At 43.6% G+C, this 24,171-nt stretch overlaps 1 protein-coding gene across 5 annotated transcripts in view; it reads left to right on the forward strand.

Moving 5' to 3' along the window:
- The window catches only part of LOC148014907 (ARM repeat superfamily protein), a 65,228-nt gene that overhangs the window by 12,452 nt on the left and 28,605 nt on the right, over window positions 1–24,171 (forward strand). For all 5 annotated transcript variants that reach the window (XR_015688295.1, XR_015688294.1, XM_087664908.1 and 2 more), the window contains one exon: window positions 10,745–10,877. Coding sequence is in view for 3 of the 5 variants with exons in the window: in XM_087664908.1 (XP_087521034.1) it covers window positions 10,745–10,877 (133 nt within the window). In the remaining 2 variants the exon portion in view is untranslated. The remainder of the gene's footprint in view (window positions 1–10,744; window positions 10,878–24,171) is intronic.

Genomic DNA, 24,171 nt, shown 5'->3' on the forward strand with positions numbered 1-24,171 from the left:
TCCCTGGAAGGAATGATTGAATTGTACTAGTTACCTCAATTTGGATAGTTTGCAATTGGTCATAGCTTGTTGTGACAGTGCGCAATAGTAGAGGAAACACAAACATGGAGAGATAAAGGAAGAGAGACTACAATGAAAAAAGGAAACGGAAGAAGAAAATTCGCACTGCATTCACTAAGAATGCCGAATACAAAGAGGATTAATTAGTCCTTGCATGCAACCCAAGGTGTAAGTGAGGGCATTGTATCGAGCTGATGATAGAAGGGAGAAGAGTCCATGTAGGTCTTAGTGTGCTGAAACTTGCAAAGGTTGAACTTGTGAATGGCTAGCCAAGTGTGGAGGATAGCTATAAATAATTGAAATATGCCAAAATTGTCAGATTATTGCATGTAGGGCCCAAAAATGCTAGCTGACTGATCAATAGCAATAAAATAATCAACAAAATGCTATTTGCCATCATAAATGCTGGTCACCCCATCCTTGGCAATGTGAATGCAGTCTAGACCCATTGTAAAAGAAATGCCTTGAGCTGGAAATAACTAGCAATGAACACTCTTGAATCTGATTGAAAAAGAAATGCATGCTCTAGAAAGAGCTGCCTCCTCTGTCAAAACACATGACAAATTGAGTGTTTGAGCTCTTAATGTCCACATCTAACTTAGATTGGGGCTCACAAGGAGATGATTGTGCATGACACACATGATTGCTAACACCCCCTCTCAAATCGTGGATGTGGTTGAAGGCCAAAGAAGACGAAAGGATCCAAGGGTGGTGGAAGAAGTGCCAAAGCTAAAGAAGTTCGTTGATGAAGAAACTCCTCACAATTCTATTAACCCCCCTTTGAAACATGAGGTGTCGTGAAATCCACAGCTACATCATCAATATCATCTCCCTTTGAAGGGATGGGAGGTATGGGGAAACCACTAGATAAGGTGATGGGGATGGATGGAATCTCTAGAATAGATGGTGCGTAATCGGGAACAAGTGGGGCTATAGAAGATTGTTTGGGAGGACCTTGTACAATGAAAGGAGAGGACCTTGTATAATGGAAGGAGAAAGGAGCCTTTAAAGCTCTCTCTCCTGCCAACTTGTCACTAAAATGGCTCCTTTAGAAGAATCCTCAACAAAGATGGCTTGCTTGATGAAGGCAATCTAGGTACCGAGTTTAGTAAGGCCATCAACAAAGAGGAGTGGAAAGCCCAAGTCCGGTGTATGTAGGACTTTCTAAATGGAGTTCGATGGATGGTTAGATAGTAATTGCAAAGTGCCAACACCACTAACAAGCTCTGAATAAATGTCACCGATAGTGACTATATCCTCTTGATGGGCTAAGATCCTGTAGCATGTCTCCTTGATGAGTTATATGACTCAAAGCACCATTTGCAATAAGTCAAGGCCTCTTTGTAGAGCCGATGAAGAAGGCTCCTCCATCTTATGGATATGAAGGAACATAAACTCGTGTAATAGTTGGTGTAGAAATAGATGAGGGCTTTGATGTTTTAGCTCCATCCTTTGCTTCTAGACAGAGGTGAGGGTATTTTTTCCAACACATTTCCTTGGAATGAGTACCCTTCCCACAGTGCGGGTGGGCGTTTAGTTCGAAATGTTTAACTTGCTTGTTTTGCTTGTTCTACTTATTCTTGGAGTTCTTGTCCTTCTTGTTTCCCCTCCTAAGCTTGCAGTAGAAGTGTGAGTGAGGTTGGATCCACTAGTACCAATTTCCTTGAGTTGTTCTTCATGCTTCAAAACAAGTAGAGCTAGCTTTTCCCATAGAAGAGTCTCCCAAAGCATAATTTTTTAATACATGAATCAAACGTCAAACACAAACACTTATGAAAAGATATCCATCTTTTAGAGGGTATCGATACTATTGGTGACATTTCTTTGGTGCCTATTAGTGGTGTTGGCACCTTGTCTCTATTGCATAGAATCATGAAACGGGGAACGAGAATGGACATGGGCACGCCAAACCTAGGGAACAGGGACGTGGGAACGAGAACGACATTTAAAAAATTAAAATTCACGAGTAAAATTTAATATTTCACTCATGATCCATATGGAGTATTAAAACCAAGGTATATAATCCACAGGGACAAATCATTTTAAGTTTTAACTTAAAAGATATCACACATCATTCTAAAACTAGTCATTATGAATTGAATTACAACTTACAAGGCTCAAGAGTCAAGCTAGTCAATTATAAAATGCATAATATATATGCCATAAAACAATGAGCAATGAACTAAACTTAAAGGTCTATGTTGAAAGAACACGCCCATTGCCAAAAAAGACTACAAATATGAACTCTAATCTCTGAAAGAAAAAGCCCATTTTTCCAAAAAATACTACAAATACGAAGTCTAATCTCTAGATTGTAGAAAAATGCGGTATGCCAAAATAGCCCAAAGAGCAACTGTAAGACTGCAACTATAAATATAATGTTGACATGACACAATGGCTCAAGTGTCACACTGTCATCAATGATCATAATATCATATATATGTGTCACGAGACTCGTGATAAGCAAACTAAATCAAAGATCATCATCATGATCTAAGGTTGCTCTAGCTACTCTTGAAATGCTAGCCTCATCATCATGTGTACCATGAATTGCTGCATCTCTCTCAACATCAACATCAACATGTGTCTCTTCTTGCTACATCTCCCAATCTGTGAATGGATCGGGCTTTGTTGTTATACTGTTATATAACATCCTCAAATTAGCACTAAAAAATACCAGATCATTTGTTCTCTCCACACCAAGACTGTTTCTCTTCTTTGAAGCAATGTGAGCATATGTACTCTACAATTGCTCTAAACAAGAGGAGCTAACTGATTGACTCAAAATATGGATGGCTAGTTGCTGCAACTCAAGACCATTCGAACCATAGTCCTTCCACCACAAAGCTGCCTCAATCTTATAGCGATCCTCCTGTGCATCCCCACAACCAAAAGAACCTTGAAAGGTCCTATAACATGAAAGCTGGTCTCTGATCTTTCATCTAGTGCCATGATCAAGCACTAGACGAGACAATATAAGTCTCCATGCATCCATAATCTCAATGTCATTCTCTTGACCCTTGCCTTGGAACTCAAGATGCACAACAAATGCAGCTGCATTCATGAGTGAGCTTAAGGAGTTCCACCTCGTCACAACTAAATGGCGTATCTTCTCACATGTCTCATCATTTGGTGCCAACTCTTGCAACTTTTCATTCGGCCTATGTATAGCCTTATATACTTTGCCAATGCAAGGTTGCATAGCATCCATAACCCTCAATAAATGCACAATAGGTGATACCATAGTATCTAACCACTTTACATCATCCCAAAAAGTGGAGTTATTTGCTTTCTCTAAGTATACAATATTTGTAGGAGTATCTGAATGTTGATGAGGTGAACTCATCACTAAGATATTTTAAAAGTGTCTTCTTCGATCGCAAAGAGAACTAATGGCGAAAATCACCAAAGCTAACCATTTGAGCTGCTTGCTCTATGATAAGTGTAATTCATGATTGGTTATCGATATCCTTTAGTAGTTATTCAAGCAATGAGCCATGCAATATGAAACTGTGATATGTGGATAATATCCTTGGATAATAGCACATGTTGTCTTATTTGCGAGCTCTCCATTTGCAACAAATCCCACCACATGCTTTGGGCCAATAAGCTCAATACGTATAATCCACTCTGCTGCAAGTATATTTGCCAACTTTCTTGTCCTTGATACATCATGTGAATATACGAAATACATTTTCCGACGAGAATAAGCAACCATGCCATGAATGGATCGCTTGCGTGTATCACTCCAACCATCAACAATCAATGGAACTCCATTTTTAGCCCATAGGCTCTTTCTAGTGATTGCTGCTTGCTCAACAAGGTGCTTTTCCTTGTCGAGCAAAGTCATGTGTAAGGTCTCTGATGATGGAGGTACATACAAAGGGCCATACTCACCAATCTTATTGCACATGAATTTAAAATACTCTGATCCAGTTGCATGAAACCGAATGTGGTCATGATAGAAAAAACGTGCTAGTGATGTATGCATCTCTTTCTTTTTCTTGGGATCCCTACTAGCATCAAGTCCGCTATGTCTATGTGCAACATGTGGTGGTGTTGATGCCATGGCCGATGCAATACCTGTAGTAGGTGTGGAGGTAGCACTTCTTGATATTGATCTTGCTCTGGATATAGCTGATGGGGATGGTGTCATAAAAGTTGCAGGGTTAATTGTAATACATCGTGGTTTAGACGCAAGATAAGCTTGTTGACTTGCTACATGGTCACAAAGCTCCCTTTGCTTCTCCAAGGTCACATTAGGACAAAACTATACCTTTGAATTTGGCTCATGTAGGAGATGAGCTCGGACCTAATTATGCATAAGACAAAACAAGTGGCAATTCGTATTCCATATTTTGATATTTAAGTAAAGTCAAAAAATTAAAACCAATAAAAATTCGAAATAGAGATGCACAGTTCAACAGATTACCTTGTTTGCTTTACTAGTTCGCTTGTATGGGCAAAGCTTGCAAGCCCATGGTTGAGATTCTCTACCACTCAATGGGCGGTCGGCATTAACTTCTTTCCACCATGACCAATCATTGGACCTTTTTCCTCGACCATCGGCACGACAAGCATGTCGGGAAGATGAAGCCATTTCAGGCTGAAAACTAAAATATAAATGACTGAAGAAAACCCCTAAAAACGGTTTCTTGTGAAGAGACTCAAGAGAAGACCAATTACCCAATCAGCTCCTACTCCCGCCTCGTTTCGCTCCATCTGCACGCGCTTACTCATTCCGCACGTCTCGTCAACTCCAACCCTATGTCTTGTCTGCTGCCCCCGTCTGGTCTGCTTCTATCTACAACGCCATATCACCTCCTCTTCCCTCTTCCTTCTTCTCCAACTTCCCACTTTCCTCTTCCTTCTTCCTCTGCTTCCCTCTTTTCTCTCTTTTCCATTCTCCTATTCTCTTCTTCCTTCTCCCTTCTCTCCTTTTCCCTTATATCTTCTGAGTTCTCAACTTCTCCCTCACTCTTGCCACGTGGCATTTCCTGTTCTGTTTCTAGTAGGGAACACAATAGGAAATGCATTGCTTGTCAGGAACAGGACAAGGAACATTTCGCTAGATGAGGATGCAATTTGAGACGGTGGGGACGTCTTTTCGGCATGTCGGGGGGCCATTCCGGTCGTTTTGTGTCTCTATGCTCTATTGTTTGACTGTCATCCATGGAGTTTTGCTTGTGAGGCTCTACATGTTCTTGACTTGGGCTTCTTTCTCCTCTTAGTTTATGGCCTTCTTAGACTCAAGATCCTTGTCTTCACCACGCAAGATGTGTCAGAAGTGGAGCAGCGGTGGAAGCATAAACATGTACTGAAATAAACTGCTGAAACACAAGACAAAAAGAGAAAAGAACACGATACAAATGAGAACTCATATGTATGCACGGGAAATGGAATTCATATATTTGAACATGAGACAGTCGCATACAACAGGGAGTCACTGGCTTTGTGGGCACTGGTACTGGCATTGGTTCCTCTCTCCACTGAGTCTGCAGATGGTGAAGGTGATAATATTGACTGAGGAGGAGCACTGAGTATAAATAGGCTGAAAAAGTGGGGAGCAATAATGCTGGTCGGCCAGCATTAATGCTGGCCGACTGGTGCATAAAATGCCACACCAAAAAAATACCTAAAATACCTAATAAAAATGCCCAGCCTAGATCAAACTCAGACTCACACATGAGCTGACAAATACTTTGCTAACACCCTCTCTCAGATCATGGGTGATCTGATACAATACAATAGTACAATGAAAAGGGATCATAAACTATACAACATAGAACCACCAAGTAGAACCATGGATACCCAAGTAGTGGGTGATCAAGCCACCACCAAGGTGCCTCGGAGAGAACCCGATGTCGATGTCGATCGTACCAAACACCTGAAAATAGAGAAGATCATAGAATGTCTCTGTGTCCATCACCAATGTCTCGCAATAGCAGACAAGACCATCTTGACAAAAATGCCCCTGAACAGAGGTGACCATGGATTCCCCGCCTTTGGCTAGACCGCCAAAGTGTCCCCTCATGTGAGCTCCAGACGAAAGCCTCCTGCTCTCTGTCAGATAACCAGCTCATCATGAACCTGGATGTCAATCCTAGCTCTAGGATTTGATTCCGCCAGACTGAAGTCAATGCGTCAGGGACGTCCTTCTCTGGAACCTGTGCACCTGTATAAAAGTATAGATGAGGCGCGGCTGCCCCATCTGAATACCCGCTCACACTCCCTCTCTGGCACAAGAGAGTCGTGAGGGATGACCTCATCACCACCACTAGAAAGGAGTCGAGGAAGGGGCCACCAAGCCCTTCCCGCGATCCGAAGAAGATGATCTCTTCCGCGCCTTGGACTTCACCTTGGCAGGAGGATCGGAGTCGGAGTCTGATGAAGGAGAGGACTCATTGGTAGAGTCAATAGCCCGCTTCGTCTTTTGCTCCTTCTTCCTGGAAGCCGCTAACTTCTTGCAGTCCTTCCGCAAATGTCCCTTCTTGCCACAGTGGTAACACTGGGCCTTCGACTTTTGCTTCCCGTCACCCCTCTCTGAAGCTACATAAGCCTCACCTCCATAATGTGCCGGAAGCCGCCCCTGTAATCTCAAGGATGTCTCATGCTCAAGAAGCATCGAGGTCATATGTGTAAAATTGACAGGAGTCGATGATGTCTGCGCCCGCAAAGCATTGGCCACTCCATCAAACTCCGGGGGGACCTTGTAGAGGACCGTCCCGACGAGATGTGCCTTGGGAAGAGCAGATTGCATGTGCCGAAGCTGGTCCTGTACCTGCGTAACACGAAGAAGAAAAGACTGAATAGTATCTTTCGGCTCAAACTTCATCTGTTGGAGCTGGCCATAAAGTGTGACGGCCCGCATGGTGGAAGGTGCCTCGTACATCTGCTGCAACTTGTGCCATATTGTAGGAGATGTCCTACAGGAGGTAACCGCCAGTAAGACCGCTTTAGAAATACACCGAAGCAACGTTGAGTAAGCACGGGCATCGTCCGAGTCCCATGTGAGCACCGCTTCCTCATGGTTGTCCTCATCAAAGTCTTCAGGAAGAGGAAAAGGATGGAGAGGTCGAGCAATAGCTCCACAGACGATGTACCATAACCGCTTCTGCACAAACCAAGCTTTCATGACAGCACTCCATGTGAGATAATCAGGTCCATGTAACTTATCATCAGTGGAAGTGCACGGAGGAGCCATATGGAGAGGATAAGAAGAGAAGTAGAGAAGAGATGGAATGTAGAGAAGAAACACAGCCAAAACACAAGCACAGACTGCAGAAAATGAGAGTTCACATGCAATATAACCCAAAATCTGATCAATAGAAGACACAATTTGCTGCAAAAAGTCAAAAAATCAGTCAAAAACTGCCAAAAACAGCAAAAACGGCCTGAAGTAACAGTCACCCAGCCATGAGAGATGCGGAATCGGCAAAACGCAGGCTGTAAACTGGAGAAAAACAGGTAGAAAATTGTCGCGAGCAGCTGTAGATGAAAAACGCAGGCAGCAGAGGGTGCGTAGGCAGCAGGCGATGCCAAGACTGCAAAAAACGCGGGCTGAAAACAGCCCTAAAACAGGTCGCCTGGCTGTGACAGTAGTCGTCTGATCAGCAGGGGTACAAAACAGTCCTGAAATCAGCAAGAAAACACAGCAGAAACACAAATCCTGAAAACTGATACCATGTCAGAAGTGGAGCAGCGGTGGAAGCATAAACATGTGCTGAAATAAACTGCTGAAACACAAGACAAAAAGAGAAAAGAACACGATACAGATGAGAACTCATATGTATGCACGGGAAATGGAATCCATATATCTGAACACGAGACAGTCGCATACAACAGGGAGTCATTGGCTTTGTGAGCACTGGTACTGGCATTGGCTCCTCTCTCCACAGAGTCTGCAGATGGTGAAGGTGATAATACTGACTGAGGAGGAGCACTGAGTATAAATAGGCTGAAAAAGTGGGGAGCAATAATGCTGGTCGGCCAGCATTAATGCTGGCCGACTGGTGCATAAAATGCTCCACTCGCATAAAATGCTACACCAGAAAAATACCTAAAATACCTAATAAAAATGCCCAGCCCAGATCAAACTCAGACTCACACATGAGCTGACAAATACTTTGCTAACAAGATGAGTGTGGTCTTGTCTTCATAGAGCCTCTGAGTGCTCCCTTTGGCTTTGATACCATGTGAGAGTGTGCAACGGAAGAGGAAACATGAACACAGAGTGAGAAGGAAAGAGAAAGATTGATGTGAAATAAGAGAACGAAAGAAAAAAAACTGTATTGAACTGTCATGTAATCATACAACAACTACTTTCCCTCTTCTTTGAGCCACCTTTCCTTGCTACTAGTGTGCCCATACCATGCCCTTTGGTCGTTGATTTTGATCTTTGATTGGGGTGCTCTTCAGTGCCTTCAATAGCTCTTCACTATTGACTTCCGGCTAGGTTAATGATTTGGCTCATTTATTCTTGATTGAATATCAATTGTGTGACCCTTTTGAGGACTCGAGAGTCTCCACTCCTAATGGTACATTCATGCCACCCATCTTTTTAAGTTTTATTTGGGGAGGGGGTCATGTGACTTTCTTCTTGGATCAACGACATCAACATTGTCATTTTTCAATCTTTCACCAAATCTTTTACTCCTCGAATGCATTGCAGACCCTTAGAGCTTTGTTTGGAGGTTGTTCATGACACTTGAGTTCGTCTGCAGCTAAGCTTGGCATTTCATCATGAATGTAATCTGGAAAACCAACTACTCCAACCTAGACTAAGCATCTGTGTTGAATCAAGCTTTGAAAGTCCTTGTTTGGGAGACCATGGCAGCACTTACAGCGTTTGCTTGCCAAGAAAGATGGGAGAAAACTGTAATAATAACAGCCATGAGATGCAAAATAGACTACTCCAATAAAACAGCCCCTTGGAGTGGCTTTATCTATTGGGCCACATTGTTTGTAGAAGGAAGCCTGGTAGGAAAGAAGACAATCACAACTGTCTGCAATAACTTTCTTATGCAATGCACAAGATAAGCCTATTTCATTTTACATTTGACTGTAGGAACGGGTTTATTTCAAGCCTGAAGACCTTGTTGGAATTCCTTGTCAAGATTGTAAAAGATATATCAAGCACAGCATTATCCATTTGTGTGATAGCGCGATTACAAATTTGTCTTTTCGTGTTATCACTGTTTTGTCTCTACGACCATAAGCTATAAGACGGACCTGTGCAATATCTGCTGTAAACGCTGTACAGCTGTACAGCTAAAAACTGGAAGTTGCAGGCTGAAACCGTGAAGCCGAATTATCATTGATCAAATACAGAGGCAAGAAAGCAACTATACAAGATTGATGCTGAAAATTTCATGCTGAAACTGGAAACCTGACTGTACACGAGCAGAATTGACCTAAGCTTGAGAACAGAGCAGAGAGAAGATAATGTAACATTAAAGAGTTGGAGCAGTTACAGCAGCACAAGGCTGAAAGGATAGTTGCAGCAGGGTGGCAGATTTGGGCATTGCATGGCAGAAAATGTAGTTGCAGCAGTCTACATTCTGCAAAAATATCAATACCAGGCCAAAACAGCAACTAGCATCTTGAAGTTTGGCACAAAGTTGTTTGAGAGACTAGGGGAAGAGTTTTTTCATGTAACATGGATGGGCCTTTCCCACCTTATTGCAATGTTCTCTGTGTCTCTATTGTCCATATATTTTCTGTTTGGTTATTTCGCTTAAAATTGTATTACACATATCTAACAGTCATCCTTTCTACAATTGCCATTGGGGTTCATTTCTTTGTGTTCATCTCGGTCCTCCCTCTTTGAATTTCTGTTTTTGGTGCCAAGACTCTTGACTATGTGCAATAGAGCTGTTCCAACCAGATTTGTGTTGCCTGCTTGACAGCTTTGACTGGGAGACTTGAGGAAGAGCTTTTTCATGTGACATGGATGGGGCCTTCCCTCCTTCAGTGTTCCTATGTCTGGATTGTCCATGTCCTTTCCTTTTGCTCATTCTGTCTAAAACTGATAAGGGTGAAGATCTTTCATGCAGCCGTGGCCAAATGACACACACCTTCCTTTGTTTTAGAAGAGCAATACTAAACTATCCAGGACAAGAGGAAGAGCTTGGCTGGTTGCATCCAGAGATTAAAGGTGCTATTTAATTCTTCGTACAGCCTTCTTGGAATTTCACATCCCTAAAAGGCAATGCGGAAGCGAACCTCCTCAAGCACCTGAACAAGATGTTTGTCAGTTAGTACCCCCATCTTCTGTGTGGAATCTGGATGTGCACCTTTGGATAGTTAGTATTGTTTCTTTATGGTTTGATCATTTCCCTTTACGCACAAAAGGAGGCTGGGGTTGTGGTCTAGAACCTCCCCTTTACCCTGTCCCCCTCATCTCCATGGGCCCCCTTCTTGCTTCCTCCCTCTCTTCTGCACAGTACACTATGATACTTGCCTGCATTGTTTAGATGTCTGAAATGGTACTAGTAGAGATGCCAGCATATTTAATTACTGGTTTTGACAAGTTGGATCATAGTGTGGTGCTGAAAAACATATATATTAGGAGCTTGCCTCCTAATTATTGAGTCTGAAATTGCTAAAGTTTTGTCTATGCTTATTGGAAAGATGTGAGAACAGACTTTCCTGATGTGTTGGCATGTTTGGGGATGTTGTGCAGTTCTTTGGTGCGGAGAGCGAGTGCAAATGTAGTGAGTGTCATTGCAAAACATGCTGTTCCAGCAGGAGAATGGCCAGAACTCTTGCCATTTCTCTTCCAGTGCAGTCAGAGCGGACAAGAAGATCATCGAGAAGTAAGTGTTATTACAATCTTTTCAGGAGTTTGTGTTCTTCCTGGAGTCATATTTCATGTCTTGTATGTCGCTGTACTTGAGATGCCTCAGATTTGTAGCATGTGTGAAAACTCAAGATTTGCTGGGCTAATCTTTTCTGGTGATCCCTTGGTTTGGTCCAGTGTACATTATCGGGTTAGCTCACTTGAATTTCACATTCTTTTTTCTTAGGAGTCCCATTGCTTGATCAAGCAAACATTCTCCCTCTAAAGACCATATTTACCTCAATGCAATGTAAAGCACTTAAGACTCTGTCAGTCCTTTTCTGGATTAATGTTGTTGGTGTTTCAATGTCACTTGTTGACGAGGTGATAAGACGGGATGTTATGCAAAGCACCTGGACCGAGCATCCTCAGAATGGATGATGACAAAATGCTCACTGAGGATTGAAAAGACTTCATTGATCACAGAGTGGGCATTTCACAATGCAGTGACATCTAAATTCTTTAACAGACTCACAAAATACCAGTCATCATGTGTTAACAGCACCTTATGCACTGTGGACATGACAGTTTTGTCCCAGATGAAACAACATTGCTTCGTCCAAGAGCATGCAGACCACATTATCACGGTCCATTTTCCTTGCTGAATGAGCAAAAGCAAGCTATAGCAGTTGCCACAGGAATTTCACACTCAAGCAAAACATAACACTTTTCATTATTCAAGCAAAACATGCAGACTACATTCAAGGCTACAGCAGAAACAGACAGCTTTGTGTGTGGATCTCATGTGAATTGCCAATGAGCCTTGAACAAGTAACATCCGATTCCTCCACAAGGGGTATTTATTTGAGGAGCTCTCAAATATCATACCTCTATAAGTTGTCATATGAACATGAGTACTATTCCAATGATCAAGGGGCATGTATTTGACCAGTTCTCACATACTTACCTTTGTAAGCTGTCATATGACAAGGCTACTACAATGATCATGGTGATCCTTGAAAGTTATCCAGCAATTGCTAGTAGACGTGTTAATGTGACCACTTGTGTGTTCTTCTCCTGTTTGTGAGCCTCAGCTTGAGTCTGGTGAGGATTGCTGGAGCTCTGACACTGTCTTTGCCCATCAGTCTTTCTCTTTTGACAGTTGGACAGTAGCCTTCATCATAGGCACATCAGGTCGAGATTAGGGTTTCATTGTCCTGTCCATGGTCTCCCAGCAGTCATCCCTTTCCTTCTACAGCAGATGAGAGGGTTCCTACCATTAATGCCTGCTGGGCAGCCAGTTTTCTCTGCTGGGCAGACAGTTTTCAGTCCCTTTCTGGCCAGCAGGAACCTTTTTGTGGACAGCAGTCATTCTAGTGGACTGAGATGCTGGGTAGCCACTTTTACTGATCCACATGGCACTTTAGAGGCAGGTCAGTAACATATTAGAGTCCACTGATTCTCTGGCTACTTGACGGTCAGTATGCTGCACTTTTGGCTATTCATAGCCTTTGTCTTGACTGTCGTATTCATTGCAGGCAGCCTCCTCTCCTGCACATCCTGGTGTCTCAGTAATCACCACCATTGTTTCTCTCTCCTCTCCTCAATCAGATTTCTCCATCTCCTGCCTTCGGAGGTCAGTGCGTTCACTGACATGTGCAGGCACATCTGTAGGGGCTGTTGTATAGCATTCTTTCGTGTTTGTTTCAGTTGGATTTGAGTTTTCTTTTCTTCATCATTTTCTCCTCTTCGTGCTCCTTTCATCTCTTCTGCACAATGTACTCACAGTAAGACACCATTTTGTTATGATTATTAATCTCTTATTTGTATGTTCAAGGATGCCATAAACTTGCTGATTTTGTTGGCTGATGGGTTGGACATATCACCAGTGGAGGATCATTAGAATTTAGCTGGCCATTATGGGAGGATTGAGAGATCTCAGCCTGCTGGGGTTTCCTTAGCTGATGTTTTTTACCCTTTTTCCAGTCTTGTTCTCAACTTGAGGCATCTTGAGGTGTTGTTTGGAGGATCATTGGGAGTAGTTGCAAACAAATGTTGGCCATTTATTTTTCTTTTTTTTTTTCTCCCTTATGACGATTGGCAAGATTGTTTGGATTGACACAACTAGAGACTATGAAGATGTTTGTGACAATTAGTGAGACCATGAAGACCACTATGACCATGAGTATCATTTTGAAGATCGTGGTGATGGACACATTCATGATATGGATTGAGATGTGAATCGTGATTGGATTCACTCCTGTCCACTATCTCTTCATGTTTCCTTTCCCTGTTCTTTGCCAAGACATCTCATTCTCATCTCACTCTTCTTGCAACCCAAGTGCTAGTGCTTGTCCCATCCAATCTCTCCCTTGATCATTAGCTAGATGGGAGAAATTACACTTAGTCATGCATGATCAAGGCTGTCCTCGACAAGTTTGTGGATCCCCATTTAGGTGTGTTTGCAAGTTCGACAACACTCTGGGACGTGTTCAATCTCTTGTGCCAGTTCTTATTTTCCTGAACTATGGTGACTTAATTATTGTACATGTAAGATGTATCTGCATTTTTTCGAAGTTTGGACCTAGTTGTTGTTAGACAGTCATTTCCTAGACAGTTGGTGGACAGCAGAGTACAGCAGGTTCCACGTCAGCAGTACGGTAGGACACGTCAGCAGTACGGCAGGATGCCACGTGGCACTGGTACAGTCAACCAGATTTACTACACAGTCGGCCAGATTTACTGCAGTCGGCTGCATTTAATGCAGCTGACTTAGTGCTGGGGATTTCCTATTTTTGGCTATTTATAGCTAGTCATGGCACACTCCAGCATTCATTATTCAGATTCTGATCTTGAGATTTGTTGGCTGAGACAGACTGTGCTCGGGCTGACGGAGATCAAGGTCATCAAGTCGGAGACATACGCAGATATTCCCTCTGCCCTCTTGTGTATTTCTGCACTCTTATACAGCATATTACACCGCAGATTTTCTGTGTTTACATTGTCTCCTTCTCTCTCTCTCTCTCTCTCTTCTCTTTGTGTTCACTCTCAGTCTTTGTCCTACTCTTCCGCATCGCTGCACTCTGACATGGTATCAGAGCGGTGAAGATGCACTGATTGAGGGCTGAACCTATCTGAAGAGGAGATTTCATCGCGACACAAGGCTGCGTTTCCAGGTTTTGAGGGTGAGTGGGAGGGCTGCGCGTCAGATCAAGGTTGAAGCGAGTGCGGGTGTGCGGGAAAGGAGTCTAATTGGTGAATTTTCTACAGGTTATTGCTGTTTGAAGGGGAGAAAGGCTGCGTTTAAGGCTTTCCATTTCAGATTTTACCTTTTCATCGCCTTTGACGGGTGAAGAAGGTTTGGGCAACGGAGGAATTAGTCCTAGAAGGTTGTGTTTTCACAGTCAAAGAGGGTTGCTTTTGCGTTTGTGCAGATATTGCAGGTTAACATGTCTACAGAGACTGGTTTGGAGTTCCAGGCGATCATGAAAAGGAAGGTGCCTGTCCTACCAGCTCTTCCAATGGATCAAAAGCTTGATGGTGACAATTACCACATCTAGCGGGTGATGATGTTGGCCATTTTAGAGTCTTATGATTTGGCAGAACTGGTGATGGAGGAGATTAATAGACCCTCGGTGAGGGATGAGTCCAAACTCTCTTCCAATGCTCGTGCGGAGTTGACCAAGGCCCAGTCTCATTGGGGCAAACTGAATGCCAGGATTCGATCTTTTCTGTTTCTGTCTTGCACCATAGCTGTGATAGCTTACATCGAGCACTTGACGGTGGCTCTTGAGATATGGCTGGAGCTCGATTAGATATACAACTGGATGACCCTGATGAAGAGGGTTTCTTTGGAGGTGCAAATGTGGACTTTGTTCGTGAATAAGTCTTCTTCGCTTCGGGAATACATCAACAAGCTTCGGCAGCTTCAGATGCAGGTTCAAAATGCGGGGAAGCCTATTTTCTCCGAAGACATGGCGATCACTTTACTATCCCAGTTGCCACTACGATTCGGTACTTTTTATTCCGCTCTTATTGCTTCAGGGTAAGAGTCGACTCTTCGGTGGAAAGAGTTGGTTTCTATGGTCTTGGACCAGGAGGAACAATTGAAGGGACATAATGCTTCCAAATTGGAGGCATTGGTTGGTCAAGCCTCTCAGAAGAAGGGAAAGGACCAAAAGGAGGAGGACAACTAATCCAAGAAGGACCAGGAGAAGGAATCAACTTGCCATATTTGTGGTAAGACTGGTCACTGGAAGAAGGATTGCCTCGACAAAGACAAGAAGGATACCAAGAAGAAGGACACGAAGGACTCTGGAGCGGTGGCTGCATCCTCATTAGTTGCTTTTCTAGACTTAGCAGTCATTAAGGACTCTACACCGACAACTTTTGATGCTGCGATGACAGCTCCGCAGGCTCGAGAGTGGATTGTGGATAGTGGTGCCTTACGGCACATGACTCCTTCCGTTGGTGTTACCCATTTGCAACCTTCGCGTGGGCAGATTCTCATTGGAGACAACTCTTCTATGTCTATTGTTGCGCGGGGTGAGATGCAACTTATTCCAGATGGACGTGGTGATACTGTAACCAGCCTTCCTTCTTGGATAGGGTGGTTTAACCTGATTAAGCACTTGATTACAGCAATCAATAAATGAACATAAACTGAAATGCTCACTTTACCTTCGCAATCTTGGATAGTGGACACCTTGTTGGCCCCAAAACTGACGCCCCTTTCGGTATTTCTTTAATTTCAATTGCTAATGGATAAATTACAAGCCGAGATTTCACGATCTCCTTGGCTGATCCAAAATCCCCTTGCTGTTCCAATAATCGGCAAAGCATTCGGGCAAATTGCCCCTTGATTTTCACCTAGGACTTGCTCTAATGGAACCCCAACTAGTCAAATGCTTCCCCAAATTCACAATAGATGGGCTGGCATTTGAAATCCTCACAATTCCACGAATTTCCGGTGCTGATTTCAGTGTACAATGCCTTTGACTGATGGCACGGGTCCCAAGGTGGCTGCTAAACCCTAATTACTGTTGTAATTTAGGGTTTACAGCAGTAAACTCTCTACTGTCCACCAAATTTGGCTGTACTTTGCTACCAGTGGCTGAGAATTACTGAGAATGCTTGAGCATAGATTGGAGGAGATGAGAGAATGCTATAGAGAGAGAGAAAACCAGCTGAAATGTATCTTTTGATTTGTAGCTCTAATGACAAATCTGATGGCACCAACAGCTTCAAAAGGGGGGTAAAACATTAGCTCGACTGGCAAGCCCTCCTCTTTTGCCGCTGCCTCTCTTGAGGCGGAAGAGAAAACTTGCTGCCCCCTGTCCTGTCGCGGCGGGCGATTAGTCGTCATCGTCTCTTAGAGCCAAAAATTGATCACCTCCTCTCCCTCCACCAAGCTCCGAATGGCTGCCATTCCACTTCCACCACCCTCCAACAGCCTTTTCCCTAGTTGCATGGGAAAGTTTTGCCAAGTGGTAGCCTTCCTAATGCATTTTCAGCCATTAAATTAATTTTTCAAAATTAATTAATTCTGAAAATTAATTTCAGCCCTTCTGACCTTGCCCAAAATTAAACATGCCCATCTGTAATGAAATTGGCTAAGCCATTTGCAACTTGGAGTGGTTCTCAACTTGTGTTGACCCTTAGACTAGCAATTAATTAATTAATTAATTAATTAATTAATGCTAGTCCCTAGTGTCACCACTGACACTTAACGGCCAAACAATTGTCCTAGGATCCAACCTGGCACCAACTGACCACCAAAACCGAGTTGGTATAACTCAACACAACTTTTGCCTTTAACACCCACTGCATCCTTGGGGTCCTTGGCCCGTTCCCATGAAATAACTGCCATGTGCATCACATGTGCTAAACAACCTTGCACATTTGATTGGTACCTAAATCAAATGTTACTAGCAAGATTAAAGCATCTAAAATTTTCACGTCCCCGTGACAGATACCCACACCTTTGAGGTGTTGCATGTGCCAGGATTGGGGTATCATTTACTTTCGGTTCATAAGATTTGTGCTCTTGGTCTCTTGGTGGAGTTTGACAGTGATATTGTTCGAGTTCTTGATCGTGGATTGAGGAAGGTTCTCTCTGTAGGGTATGAGGAGAATGGAGTCTACAAATTGTTGTCTTCTTCAGCTCTTACTTCTCTTCTTCTTACTTCTCAGACACAGTCCGAGCTATGGTATGCTCGGTTTGGCCACGTGAACTACGAGTACCTTCGGAAGGCGTCCCGAGGGTCATTTGTCCAAGGCTTGCCGGACATAATGGTGAGCCATCAACCATGTGTCTCCTGCATTCGTGGGAAACTGCATCGGGATGCAATTTCCAACAAAGCTTCTAGGCGGTCTATTTAACCCATGGAGCTTGTATCTACGGATCTTTATGGCCTGATGAGGACCGAGTCCTTGAAGGGGAGCTTGTACTTCATGTTGATGGTAGATGACTATAGCAAGATGACTTGGGCCTATTTCTTGACTTTGAAGTCGGAGGCTTTCTCTCATTTTAAGGATTGGCTTCTTTTTGAGGAGAATCGTTTTGGCCGGCGACTGAAGACCTTGCGTTCAGACAAGGGAGGTGAATTTATGTCTAATGAGTTTGCTCGTTTTTGTGCAGATAGAGGCATTCACCAGGAGTTTGCTAACACCAACACCCCCCCAAGAGAATGGCATTTTGGAGTGGAGGAACCGAAGTGTGATTGAGATGGCATGCACCATGATGGAGCACCGCAAGACACCTTAGTTTCGGGGGGCCGAGGTAGTAGCTACCACAGTTAACATCCTTAATCGATCTCGCACTTCGGCCGTTGACAGGATGACACATTTTAAGGCTTACTTTGGGACTAAGCCTGATGTCTCTTATTTCAGGATCTTTGGGTGTGACGCTTATGTGCACATTCCAAAGCCGCAGCGTGATAAGTTTGAGGTGGCTTCCCGACGATAGTTTTTTGTTGGCTATAGCTCCTAATCCCAAGGTTATCGTTTGTTTGATTTCGTTAAGCGGGATGTCTACACGAGCCGAGATGTGCGGTCCGTGGAAGTACTGGCCACAGAGGGGGGTGAGGAGCACCCCGTCCTTGGAGATCTAGGGGAGAGTTGGGCTCCCGAGATAGTTTCTTTGGAGTCAGAGCTTCTTGATGGAGATTCTTCTTCGGATTCAGAGTCTTCTTTTCCACCGGCCACCTCGAGGAGCCTCCGCTGGTGGATGTTCCTGAGTCTTCAGCAGATGGAGAGCGACGGGGAGAGGTTCATCCTCCTCGTTGGGCCCGCGACACCCTCCGAGATTTAGGGATTGAGGGGGTTTCTGAGGAGTGGAAACCGTAGGATGGACTGCGGAGGTCACGGAAGAACCAGACCCATTCTTCGGAGCTTGTTTGCTCCAACTATTGTTTACTGACCTGTGTTATGTAGGATCGAGAGCCCACTTCAGTGAAGGAGGCTTTGCAGTTTGATCATTGGCGGAAGGCCATGGAAGTTGAGTTGGAGGCTATTGAGAGGAATGGCACTTCGTCTCTTGTGCCTCGTCCCTCTCACAAGAAGGTGATTGGTGTCAAGTGGGTCTTCAAGACTAAGTACCTTAGCGATGGTTCTTTGGACAAGCACAAGGCTCGCCTTGTTGCTAAAGGTTTTGCTCAGCGCCTAGGCATTGATTTCCATGATACTTTTGCCCCTACTGCTCGTATGGTGACTATTCGAGCTGTTCTTGCCTTGGCTAGCTTGTTTATCACTTGGATGTGAAGTCGGCCTTTCTGAATGGTGACTTGCAGGAGGAGATCTATGTTGAGCAGCCTCCTGGCTTTGGATCCTCGGATGGAAAAGTTTACAGGTTGAAGAAGGCCTTGTATAGCCTCGAGCAGGCTCTGCATCCATGGAACGAGAAGATTGACTCGTTTCTTCAGTTGAAGTTGGGATATCGACGCTCCAAGGCCGATCCGTAGCTTTATGTGCACACTTCTGAGGTTGGTCGTGGGTTGTTTGTGTTATATGTTGATGATTTTATTTTGATAGGGGATCATGTACAGAAGGTCCGAGAGACCAAGACAGCTTTACATCAGGCATTCGAGATGATGGATTTGGGGCTTCTTCATTTCTTCTTGGGTCATGAGATTTATCAGTCTCAGAGGGGGATTTTCATCTCTCAGTAGAGGTACATTCAGGAGCTCTTGGTGACTTTTGAGATGGAGACTTATCGGCCCATTACTACTCCTATGGATCCGAATTGAAAGGCCACTTCACACTCAGATTCTCCCGTGATGGATACTTTACGCTACCATCAGTTGATTGATCCTTGATTTGGCTTCTCAACACTCGTGTTGATCTTTGTTTTGCTGTGGGTCTTTTGGCAGGGTTCATGACGGAACCCAAATAGGTGCATTGGTAGGCTGCCTTGAGGATTCTTCGGTATTTGAGGGGGACCTCTAACTTAGGGATTTCTTATCTCGCAGGTGCAGATGCTTCCGATCTGGTTCTTGCAGGTTGGAGTGACTCAGATTGGGTTGGAGATGTGGACCAACGACGGTCTACTAGAAGCTACTGTTTTATCTTGGGTATAAGTGTTATCTCTTGGAGTAGCAAGAAGCAGCCCACGATAGCCCTTTCTTCTACTGAGGTGGAGTATCGGGCTGTGTCTTCCACCACATGTGAGGTAGTGTGGCTTTGGAGATTGTTGGAGAAGCTTGGCTGCCCCCAGACTCGTCCTACTCTTCTGCGGTGCGACAATGAGAGTTGCATTGCCTTGGTACGGAATCGAGTATTCCATGCCCGAACGAAGCACATTGAGATCTGGTATCACTTCATTCGAGAGAAGCTTCTGGATGGGACCATTGGCGTGGAGTACTGCAAGACGGAGGATAATCTTGCAGATTTGTTTACGAAGGCGCTTCCCCAAGCTCTTCTTCAGCAGCATTCCAGATCCCTCAGTCTTTTGACCAGTCCAGGATTTGAGAGGGGGTGTTAGACAGTTATTTCCTGGACAGTTGGTGGACATCAGAGTACAACAGGTTCCACGCCAAGAGTACGGCAGGACATGTCAACAGTACGGCAAGATGCCACGTGGCACTGGTATAGTTGGCCAGAGTTACTGCACAATTGGCCAGGTTTATTGCAGTTGGCTGCATTTAATGCAGCCGACCTGGTGCTGGGGATTTCCTATTTTTGGCTATTTATAGCTATTTTGTGGCACACTCCAGCATTCATTATTCAGATTCTGATCTTGAGGTTTGTTGGCTGAGACAGACTGTGCTCGGGCTGATGGAGATCGAGGTCATCAAGTCGGAGACATACGCAGATATTCCCTCTACCCTCTTGTGTATTTCTGCACTCTTATACAACATATTACATCGCAGATTTTCTGCGTTTACACTGTCTCCTTTTCTCTCTCTCTCCCTCTTGACTCTCTCTGAGTCTTTGTCCTACGCTTCCGCATTGCTGCACTCTGACAATTGTAGTTTCTCTTACTAGGTCAAGACATTGCTTATTGGATGAACCTTGAGATGATGCTATGACAGCTATCTATAACAGATTCTTCCATCGTGAAGGATCACATCAATGCAATGTAGGAGATTTGGAACAAGTTAACATCCCTTGGAAAGATCAACTAGTTAAAGGACATGATTGTGACCTTGTCATATCTATCATCGAAATATAATGTCTTTCACACCATTCTTCTCATCTTAGGAGTGTGGGGTACTAGCGCATGGGAGGAGCTAGTCTTGATGACCTTGGAGCATGAATATGTCACATAGAGATGGGTTTAGGTGGAGTCGGCACATAGTTAATTGAGCATTTGCGCATCATCATTTGAGAGAGGACAATCGAAGAATAAGAAAGTGAAGAAAGTCAAATTAGAGTCATCCTTAGACTCTTATTTTGACAAAGTGGTCAAGGCCCGAGGGAAAGGGCTTCCCCTAGCATCATCACTATGAGAAGATCTTGCATCTTGGGGAGAATTGTTGAAAGGAGTGAAGAAAACTGCTAGGGTTTGCAGTGAGGGAACATGGAGTGTACGACCACGACAGAAACACAAAGGGACAGACATAGACACAGTAAGTAAAACCCTAACCCTAAACGCAAAACTCAAAACTCAAACACAGAAACTCAAACAAAAACAGAAGAAGGTAGAGAAGAACGCAACTCTGAAGTGAATGAATAGTGCAAATGAATGTAAGAATGTACAGATACTCAAGGGCAAAGCAGTGTGACATGTCCACCGGAGACGGATCCAAAGTCTGTGACCACCAGTCCAACTGTGAAGAGAAGAATCTGCAAAACCTTGACACTAGAGGCTGCTGGAGATAGAGGTGAGAGCTGCCTGCAAAAGGGCGTGGCGATGACAGGTGGCTTCTGATGAGTGCAAATACAAGCAAGAAGATGTTGCTAGATGGAGGAGGAGTAGCTATTGAAACCAGCCTTCCTTCCGTGGATGGGTGGTTAATTCCTGATTATAACTTAATTACAGCATCAAACAATAAATGCAAATCTGAAAATACAAATTTACCTACTGATCTTGGACAATGCACACTCGATTGGCTCCAAAATTGGCTCCCCTTTCGGTATTTCTTTAGCTTTATTGAAGAATAAGTTGATTTATAATGGGATTCTCTTGATCCCGTTCCCAATCTAAACTCCCCTTACTGTCCAAAGTGACCAACAAGTCTTCAATATGTTTTGCCTCTTAATTTGGGCACTTAATTGGCCTTCACCCACTTCATAGACGATGGAAATGCCCCAAATTCAATGGCTGGCTAGTACTCCATCTGAATTTAGCTGAAATTCACCTTTAGCCCTGAAAAATCCAAGTCTTGGAGCTTTCAATTTTGGGCACTCTTCTCGAGGCTGTTGCTAAACCCTAATTTCTGTTGCAAATTAGGGTCTACAATAGAGAAATTTGCAAATTTTCAGCTTCCAAGGGTCCAAACATTGAGATCTTCGAAGCAAGGCTGTGAAATGGCTTGGAGATGAGAGAGAAAGTTGTAGAAAGAAAATTCAGAGTTTTGTCGTGAAGAATGACTGAAAATCAGTCAAATGCAGCTGTTGCCTTGCCACAACAACATTAAATGCTGTCGCCTACAACTAAGACATCCAAATTAGCTATCACCTTGTACCTGGATGCAATCGCCCAGCTGTGAAGGGTTCGAATCTGCAATCACCTCCTCAAAACTCACTCATGGCTGGTTGCAATGGTTGAAAATAAGCTGGCCATGGCTTCTCACAGCTCTCCCACATTTGCTACAGCAAGAATGATCTCGTTTTTCCTCTTCTTGAGTCTTTTACGAGCTTATATGGGCAAGTTTGCCAAGTGGCAGCCTTCCCAAATCGTTTTTCCAACATTATTCATAATTAAATATTAAATTTCAGTCTTTAATTACTGAAAATTAGTTTAATAATTATTTCAGTGCCCAGAAAAATAATCTGACTGGCCAATAATTAAATTGGCTAGGCATCTTCCACTTTCGAGTCTCTTCGTGCCATCTTTGACAATTAGATCGGTGTTAGGTACCATTAAACGCCATATCTCTAGTGTCACCAACTGACACTTATGGCCAAACGAATGACGTGGGCCAACAATTGACACTAGATACCACCAAGTACCTCTGCAACATAACTTATAGTAATTTTTGTCTTTGATATCCCGTGCTTTTCTCGGGTCTCAGGCTCGTAAATTTACTCTAATTCCGCTTGCACCTCACATGTGCAACATTTACTTAATCATGTGATTAAAAATTAATCCACATGTTAAGTGAGGTTTCAAAAATACATGTCCTCATGAGGGCCCTTCCCCTTGAAATCCTTGCAATCGTCCTCGATTACACTGCCAAATGCATCAAAAGCAAAGTACTACACTTGAATTTCCATAGGGTATCATAGTCAACACAACATTGCGCACTGTTGTTCAACCATTCCATATGCCCAACATATGCTGAAAATTACCAGCCAACATAACATAACATAGGACTCAAAGAATCTCAAAAACATTACTAGATTATCATGTGACATGTCCATTTCTCACGAGCTCAACTCATCTGGCAAAACCAAACCATAGTATAGCGAAAACCAAGCATAAATCATGGTCGAAACATCAATGGCATCATAAGACATGTTGCTGTCCACAAAACCAGCTGAATACCATTGAATATTAATGATCATACGTTGAAAACCAACATTTGATTATCAGCCCTTGATGATCATTAACTGATGCTACACCAAGCATAACCAATGCCATACCAAGCATAACTGATTACACATCGAGTATAACGGATGCAAATGTACAGTTTCAGAGCTATAGTGAAAGCCATACCAATTTGCATACCAAACATAGTGACTAGTACATTGAATAGTGATCTCCTGGCAAACATACTGTTGAGCTACAATACCTTGAATGTATGCTAAATACATTCGAGATCCACTACTTCTAGAGCTGTCCATTATCGAGGAGCGGAGGTGCTAGCTCCCTCACAAGTATCAGGTAATAGTTTGGACCTTTGCTCTGCTGAACCTAATTGAGCCTGAACTAAAGTCAGCTCTAACTGGAAAGCATCAAGATAAAGCTGCAACAATTGAGGATGGTTTGCCAAGTCATCCTCCTCCATCCATTTGGTATCCATCGGTGAATAATTCTAAAACTTCACCAAGTACCTTTTGGAACCCTTACCCTTGATCTTCCTCTCTTTGTGTGCCAAAATTTGCTCTAGTACCAGTATTTCATCGAGCTCTTCAACCTTCGGTTGAATTTTAGCAGATACATCCTCACGTACATCTTCATGAAAAGGTCTAAGCAAGCTCACATGAAAAGCATTGTGTATCTGCTAGTGTGGAGGCAATTTCAGCCTATAGCATGCATCATTGATCCTCTCGAATGTTGGGTGTAAAGTCCCTTCGTCTCTGTGTATATAGTCATATGAGTGTGAACACACCCTTATAGTACCCTAACATATAAATACATTCTTCTATTCTTTGTGTACCATCATGATTTCGTACACCTATCTTTGCGTTGACTCTCTCTAACTCTTAGCTTTGTAGCTCGCGCCTCAATCTTACACTCCATTGCACACTCTCTCCCCTTCAAACTAGTATTAGAGCTCAAGGTTCTGCACGCTTCTGAGACCAAGGGGTGCAGTAGACAGGTTGACTTGAAGGAAAAATCAATGATGACTGGGCAACTGGGACCAGGATTAGGCGTCGAGTACTGAGCATCAGGGCGACTAGCGGTGATAGTTGGTGCAGGCATGGGATAGGCGCCGGTTTGTGAGTAGCAGTGGCAGTCGGTGTAGTGTGGACCAGGCAGGAGTTCGTGGTGACCAACAAGGCGG

The sequence above is a fragment of the Lygodium microphyllum genome, chromosome 24 (genome assembly GCF_053477565.2).
Source record: "Lygodium microphyllum isolate KBCC chromosome 24, Lygodium_microphyllum_v1.1.10, whole genome shotgun sequence".
Taxonomy (NCBI): Eukaryota; Viridiplantae; Streptophyta; class Polypodiopsida; order Schizaeales; family Lygodiaceae; genus Lygodium; species Lygodium microphyllum.